Raw genomic sequence first — 7,689 nt, 5'->3', positions numbered from 1 at the left:
TGTAAAATCAGTCAGTGCATGATTACATTGCTCCGCCCATCAAAAAGTGACCTGTGTGAATATCACCATCTCATTTATAGGACTGATGAACGTTGGTTGGAACATTTGTAGTCCAATCATACTTCACAGACATCTTTAATCCTTCACTGAGTCAGGCTGTTGTTCTCACAAGCCTCAAACTCTCCACCATCATTCCTGTGCTGAAGTAGTCGTGTCCCTCCTGCATGAAGGACGACTGTCCGGTCCCACTCACCTCCATCATTATGAAGAGCTTTGAACAGTTAGTCATGCATCAAATCAAAACTTCCCTCCAACCTGGATCCATGTCAGTCACATACCGCTCAAACCGCTCGACCGATGATGCGATTTCAACTGCCCTCTTATTCAGCCCTCACACATCTGGACACTCATACGTTAGAATGATGTTCACAGACTTCAGCGTTCAACACCATCTTTCCCCAGCAACTCATTCACAAACTGGATCTGCTGGGCATCAGCACCTCGCTGTGTCACTGGCTGCTGGATGTCCTGAGAGGAAGACAGCAGACAGGTCGGCAGCAACACCTCCAGCACAAGAACACTGAACACAGGCTCCCCAAGGATGTGTGTCGAGCCCCTTCTCTTCACTCTGCCTCTCATTTCTTATCATTTTCAGTCTTTTAAAAGGTGAAGTGTTCAAAAGAACAACAGCACCTGATCTCTGCTGAGGTGTTAAAGAGCTCTTATTTTAGGATGTGATGATGAGACAGCATACAAACTTACAATTACATGATAATAATACATTTGTAATACACAACATTTGGCTTGTAATTGGTGACATCTGTAACACCACATTTGTGATCGAGACCTTTTGAGGTCAACATGGTGACTGAGGACAACGGGTCCTGCAGAGTCAGTAGTTTCTATTCAGCTGTTTTGTTTTCATGTCTTCTCCTCCATCATCAGTTATCAGGAGAGCCGACAGTCAAAGTGCAAGAATTCAAAGAAACACAGAGATTCTCCTTACAGAGCAGACACAGCACAGATGTTTCCTTCATCGTCCTTCTCACTCGTTTCAGCTTCTTTTCATTTCTGTCACTGACACCAAGTAAAGCCGCCCTCTTCCTCTGAGCACCAGCTTTTCTATTATTACAAAGAAGAAGAAACCATTAAAACACCAAAGCACAAACACACTGTGGAGCCTTTTTGGTTTTCTTAACACACTTTTACAGACACTGAAAGCACAAAGCTGCTCCACAAACACAGGATTAAGAAAAGAAGAAGGTTTCTGTCAGGAAGCATATCTGGAAGAATATTCAGGCCCAATCTGACACACAGACCATAATAATAAAAGTGGAGAATGATCAGAATCATTTCAGAATTTTCAAATAAATCCAGATTCAGTTTTGGCAGCAGAGCACAGGGATGCACATGAGACTGAAAATCAAGTCTTCTGTATCTTTGTAAGTCCTGTGACTGTCTGGCAGTCGGTGACCTTCACCTCTGATGAAAAACTGAAATGAGATCTTTTCTCAGCTGATTTTAAAAAAGAAATGTGAGTAATGATCCAATCAATCATTGTTATTGTTGGCCAATACTGTGAAGACAAAACTAGGATTCACGTAAACGCTGAGATTCAAAGTATAATTCAATGATTATTGTCATAAATGACAGATATAGTATTTTTCTATTTTGTCTCGTATGTTATTCTGTTTATCTGATTCTATTGTTTCCCCTTGAAATCTCCTCCAGTTTGCGCTGATCCAGGACGTCACAGGTCTTGGACTCAGTCGTGGAGACGATGGTCTGGTAGCGAACACAGATCTTCTCCACGCCCTCCACCTGAAACACACCTGAGCTCAGTTTGAATCCGTCTCATTTCTGGAAAATAGACTTTTGACACGATTAATAAATAATAAAAGGAGGAAATACATTTATACAAGATCATTACAAATGTCCATTCATCACTGTAGCTTTGCATCGACTTTAATTCGACCATTTTTATATTATAAATGTCTTATTATAATTATTATTGTGCATTGATGAATATCTGATGGAGTCACTTGTTTCTAATCTGACAATCATCCACCTTCATGCTCTGCAGAGCAGCCAGGCTCTCCAGCGTGGACGCCATGTCGGCCATCTTCTCCAGACGGCGGCAGAAAGAGTCAAACTTCCCGAAGATGTAGTTCTCACTGAAAACACGCACACACATGTGTAAAGGTTAGCATGACGCTGCTGACACGCTCTGACTCAGAGTCAGTTACTGATCACCTGAAGTCAAACTGGCTGTTCTCAGGTTTCCTCTCAGTTTGTCTCTGACGCTGTGGAAGCTTCGCTGATACGCCGCATTCAGATTACAGCAGTCAGAGACTCACTGCAGCACACACACACACACACACACACACACACACACACACACACACACACACACACACACACACACACACACACACACAGTGTTGATGTTGTACTTGCACATAAACCTCTACATTGGACTCTGATGTGTCGCGCCATACCTGCCACCTACTGGTCAGCCAGTGTAAGTGCACAAAACATTTCTTCAAACCAAGATGGAAAAATGCATGTTTAAAAAAATGAAGTTCAAAAATCTTTTTTCATCCCTAAAGATGAATAAAAATACTAAAGAATAAATCCTGATTGATGTCGTCATAATTCATGCATGAAAGGGTTAAAAACTATTCTACAAACAAACAAACATGAATATTTTGGAACATTTCAACTTTAAAGAGCAGAAAGAGAAAGAACAGAAAGTTATATTGTGTAAAAGTGGTTTTGTCCTGAAGTCTCAGAGTGGAGACTAAACTGTTGCAGGTCTGAGGAGCTTCTGTCCACAGACGTCAGATCATGTTTGATAAACTGAGTTTAAAGTGAAACCTGTAAATGCTGACGCTACAGGAGATCCAGCTGAGAGGACGCGTCTACCTGTTGAAGGTCACCGTGCGGCTCTTCCAGCGCTCCAGCTCGGCCGACGGCCCGACGTCGTCGGCCTCTTTCCTCATCTGCTCGCTCTCCGTCAGCACCTGCTTGATTTGATTGGTCCACAGGGTCGACACCTCCTCCGGACGCTCCACCAGCTCACTGTTATTGGCTGAGAGCGAAACACACGAGTTTCTCTAAACACGCGTGAACACGGACTCATTATTTCAAAGAAGCCATCGTCTCAGGTCAGATGCTTCCTTCAGCTTCCACAGATAAACTGGTTTGATTTACCTGAGAGTTGATTTTTAAAGCTTTAAATGATGTTTCCTGTATTTCCAACAGTCTTATTGTTTGTGTGAGATGTGAACAGCTTGAGCTTCATACCTGCTGCTCTGTAGTCTGCAGGGCTGCTCAGCTGGCTGATGGCGTCAGGAAGCTCCACGTGCTGCAGCTGCAACTTTCTCTCCATGTTCAGTCGGGCTGAGCTCAGATTACTGACAAACTGATCCACCGAGGACAGGAAGGACTGGACGCGTGGACACGAGGCGCCGTCCTGCACAGAGCCCCACGACTGGGCACAGGGTCAAAGGTCAGCAATAACAACAAAGGTTAATGTGTTTTCCTGTTTCACTTTTTACCTCATTCACAGCCAAAAGCATCAGGAGGAGCACTGCACACAAATAAGACTTTTCATGGATCATTATGTAACAGCTGCTCTACAGTCAAAGCCCACAAAGAGAAACCAGCAGGTACAGATGAGCCCAAGGTGTGGCCTCCAGTAACACTGTGAGGAACCTTGGAGTCATGTTTGACCAGCACATGTCCTTCAACGCACATATTAAACAAACATGTAAGACTGCTTTCTTCCATTTGTGCAACATCTCTAAAGTTAGAAATATCCTGTCTCAGAGTGACGCTGAAAAACTAGTTCATGCATTTATTACTTCCAGGCTGGACGACTGTAATTCATTATTATCAGGATGTCCAAAAAACTCCCTGAAAAGCCTTCAGTTGATCCAAAATGCTGCAGCAAGAGTCCTGACAGGGACTAGAAAGAGAGAGCAGATTTCTCCTACACTGGCTTCTCTTCACAGGATTGACCCCTCATGGCTGCCCCTCCCTGCCCCTTTCTTTGCTTTCAGTCTCTTCCTGTTTAAAGAGAGTTCTTCCTTCCCACCATCAACAAAGTCTTCATATATGGCGTCATGTGATTACTGGAAGCTTAAAACATCTCCCTTTTTGTGCTCAGTGAAAGCCTGAATGGATGGAGGTGTTTTACCTGCTGCGACCTGAGAGCAGGTAACATGATGTGAGTCAGCAGAGTTTCCAGACTGTTCAGGACGCCGCCGCCGCAGTCCAACACGCCAAAGTTCACTTCCTGGAAACATCAGGTTGCACGAGAAGATCAGAATGATTGGCTGCATCCACGTCACAGTCAACCAATGAGGTCTGTGCGGTTTGTTAAATGTGCAGGTGAGGAGGTGACCCAGACCAGTTACTGACCTGCTGCACGTTAGCGGTGGTTATGGCCTTCTCAGTGGTTCTCAGGAAGAACAGACATTTCCCCAGTAAAGGCTGGAAATACAGAACGTGATGGAGTTCAGATTCCTTTAACGTGACGCAGACAGAGCACTTCCTCTGCACTCTGTCACCAAAGTTCACCATGCAAAGGAAAACCTTTCATGGGCTTTAAAGACGGGGTGGTTGGAGAGCTCTGCAGGCTGCTTGTTAGGTTTGTAGCATAAACCTATTCGCTGGAACGTTAAGACAATATAATTACACTGCAAGCAAGACGCAAGTAGGCAAACTTCTTCATGGTACTCGTGCACGGGAGAGAACCAGACAAACGCCGTTCCTTCGCTTGACCCCAGTAGCTCTCGTCCGTCCTCCCATACACTGTCCTTTTATTGAGGTTACATGAATATGCATAGGTTCATTAACATACCGACGTCTACATACAAACAAAGAGTACCTTGCCTGTGTGTGTGTGTGTGTGTGTGTGTGTGTGTGTGTGTGTGTGTGTGTGTGTGTGTGTGTGTGTGTGTGTGTGTGTTGCTGATCAAAGGGTCAAACATCCTTGGTCAGGAAGAGGGTAGACTAGACCCCCCCCCCCGGTGAGGAAGTCCAGCAGTTCATCTAAACAGAAAAGCACTTAGACTAGAACAGACGTAGCTACGTTAATCCTACCATAAAACAATTAAAACAAGATGCGACCTCTTCCCGTGCTCCCAGGATGTAGGTGTGCATTCTAGTGTGGAATGCACACCAAGCCTCTGTAGCCTGTTAAAGATCACACAACTTATCACTACACAATTGATTATACACCTCTAAGCATCTATGGTTAAATATTTCTAAGCATAAATGACAATCAACAATACAAACTCTAACATTCCCCCGTTTTTGACCTTTATGCTAGAAAGTTCCCAGTTATGCATACCTCATGTCTGACAGTTTCAATGCAAACATTTTTTTACTCAGCATATGTCAAATCACCCTAAATTACTGTAAAAGTTACACAGTTTAATAAATGTATTAGCAGTTACCCCATTCATTGAGCTCATCTCATGGCAAACTGCATCTTACGAGCAACCAAAGAAATTGTTAATTTAATAGTAAAAATAAAAAAGTAACATTTTCAAAAACATCTCAGCTTGGTAATGCTTCCTCCGGGTGTGCAAATCACATGTCTCTCTGCAGAGTGGTTTGAGTTCTGCAGGGCGTCATGAATGTCTCTTCTAGTTGTTTCGTTGTCCATAGGACCAGAGTCCAAATGTATGTAGAATAAACATTCAAACATACCAGTTAGTTTTGTTGTTTGTCAACATGGGTCTCAGCTATTTCCAAAGCTGCAGACCTCTCAGCACTCTAGTTTTATGGCCTCCCATCACCTCACTTCAGGCCTTCATCCTGCGAGGGGGATATTTATGACTCCTTCATTGTCCACGCTCTGCAGAGAAACACCTCTGTGGAAAGGGTGCAGGGTTCAGTTGTCTTACTGCTGTTATGATCCCAGCAGCCTTCAGAGTGTCATCGTATGCACAGTATAGTGGCACAGCATTAGGTGATGTTCATAGGAAATTGCTGTCATCACCACCATAGCTTCTGGTTCCTGTGCTTTTCACAGAATCATGATGTCATCCTCGAACTCCTTCTGCGCTGTCGATGGAGCCCTCATCCCTCGAGTTTTCATATCCCAACGCTGCTGAAGATTTAAGGCAGAGCACGTCGTACACCTTAATTGTCTTTCTCAGCGTCAATATTGAATGTTTCATTTTATTTAACATCTTGCTGTGGGAAGTCTCCTCTTGATCTCCTGGAAGCTCAGTAGCACAGCTCTCTGTGTGATGTCTGCTGTGCTGAAGATGATCTCTGATCCTCCTGAAGCCTCTTTCCCATCTTGTGGACGATCCTCTCCTCTATTTTGCAGGCAGTTTCATGGTCCTTGCTGTGGCTCCAAGGTCTGATCTCATGATGGGCCCCAACCAGCTTGACCTTTGACCTCAACCACTGCCTGGCTGTCAGCTATGCCTGGAATGGTTCACGCTTCTCACTGGGCCTCTGAAGATTTCTCAGGAGATTACTGCTGCACCTGTATTTCCTTGCTAAGAAGAAAAACTTCTATTTGGAGAGCATGTCAACAATCATCAAACCACATTCTTTAGTTCAGTGAACTTCACTTATAGGCCATCAAAGCCTCATCTGAACATGGATGCACCACTTGCATAGGTTTAATATTTGTAAATAAAACGGCTAATCACACAAATCACTGCAACAATAATAGTAAACATTGTTTAATGTTAATCCTTGCACTCCACCTCTTGACGCATGGACATTCCCATGCGTCAACTCACCAAACCTGGATCCCTGTCTTAAAGAAAAAGATTAGCTAGACCATGTCCCAGGCAACACCAGGGCATCTCCTCTGGAGTAGCTCCGTAACCCTGCAATAAAAGATGTTAGCGTGTGTTGCATATTAAGTTTGCTTAACACCTGGCTCTCCCAGGAGCCTGCATACACACCATCACGGCCTGGAAAGCAAAATCTGGAAGTGAAATCAAACTTCATACCTGTAAACAATTGTATCATAAGAGTAATAAGCATTCAACATCAGCAAGACAAGTGTCATGTGCAGGTTTTCTCAAATCAGTAACTACAACTATTACCCTAATTCACCTCAGACATGGATTATCCCATGTACTCTGTTAACATTAATGTAATCAGTGACTTCTCTTAAGCAAAGTCACTCCACTCATATATTATTATTATGGGTTCAAAAGTGGCCAGCAAATGAGCCCATAATAAACTATTCCATAAATACCGTAATCTCTTATTTGTTTTACCCATGTCACTTGTCCGCTTCAGCTGAATCTACTACAGCATTCTCAAAGAAACAAACATTAGCAATACACATTGACTGTGGTCAGACGGAGGTCAGACACAGGTCAACGGATTCTAGAGGTGCCATAAAACACCATAAAGTTAACACTCGCTGTGGAAACAGTAACACTGGTCTCATCACAGTATGTCTCAAACTATATTAATTTCTCCATCAACATATGCCTGTAACTACAGTTTTCTTCACACATAAACCCAGAAATCTTGTAGTAGAGAAACATTAGCCAGTATTCCTATAAATCACATGATCAAACACATGAAGAACCGTAATGCTGTAAAAACAAAAATGCAAATGTTAGCGCTTGCGCAGGCATATGCATACTTTGTCACAGTTATCTCTGTGAGCACACAAGCTAGTGAATGACACACACA

The 7,689-nt window shown here is 43.4% G+C and overlaps 1 protein-coding gene across 1 annotated transcript; it reads right to left on the bottom strand.

The window, feature by feature from the left end:
* Positions 1-2,921: 2,921 nt before the first annotated feature.
* Positions 2,922-4,228, bottom strand: LOC146548196 (dynein axonemal heavy chain 5-like). The gene is made up of 3 exons (XM_085266304.1): positions 4,202-4,228; positions 3,307-3,493; positions 2,922-3,091 (listed from the first exon to the last, which is right to left on the bottom strand). The coding sequence occupies exons 1-3, from the start codon at positions 4,226-4,228 to the stop codon at positions 2,922-2,924; spliced, it is 384 nt and encodes a 127-aa protein (XP_085122430.1).
* Positions 4,229-7,689: the final 3,461 nt, after the last annotated feature.

This window comes from Mchenga conophoros, linkage group LG23, assembly GCF_057382185.1.
Source record: "Mchenga conophoros isolate Kocher_MC1m ecotype Shallow Benthic linkage group LG23, M_conophoros_male_GT1.1, whole genome shotgun sequence".
In the NCBI taxonomy this organism is placed as follows: domain Eukaryota; kingdom Metazoa; phylum Chordata; class Actinopteri; order Cichliformes; family Cichlidae; genus Mchenga; species Mchenga conophoros.
The sequence above is the reverse complement of the archived record's forward strand: the minus strand, read 5'-3'. Positions and strand labels throughout refer to the sequence as shown.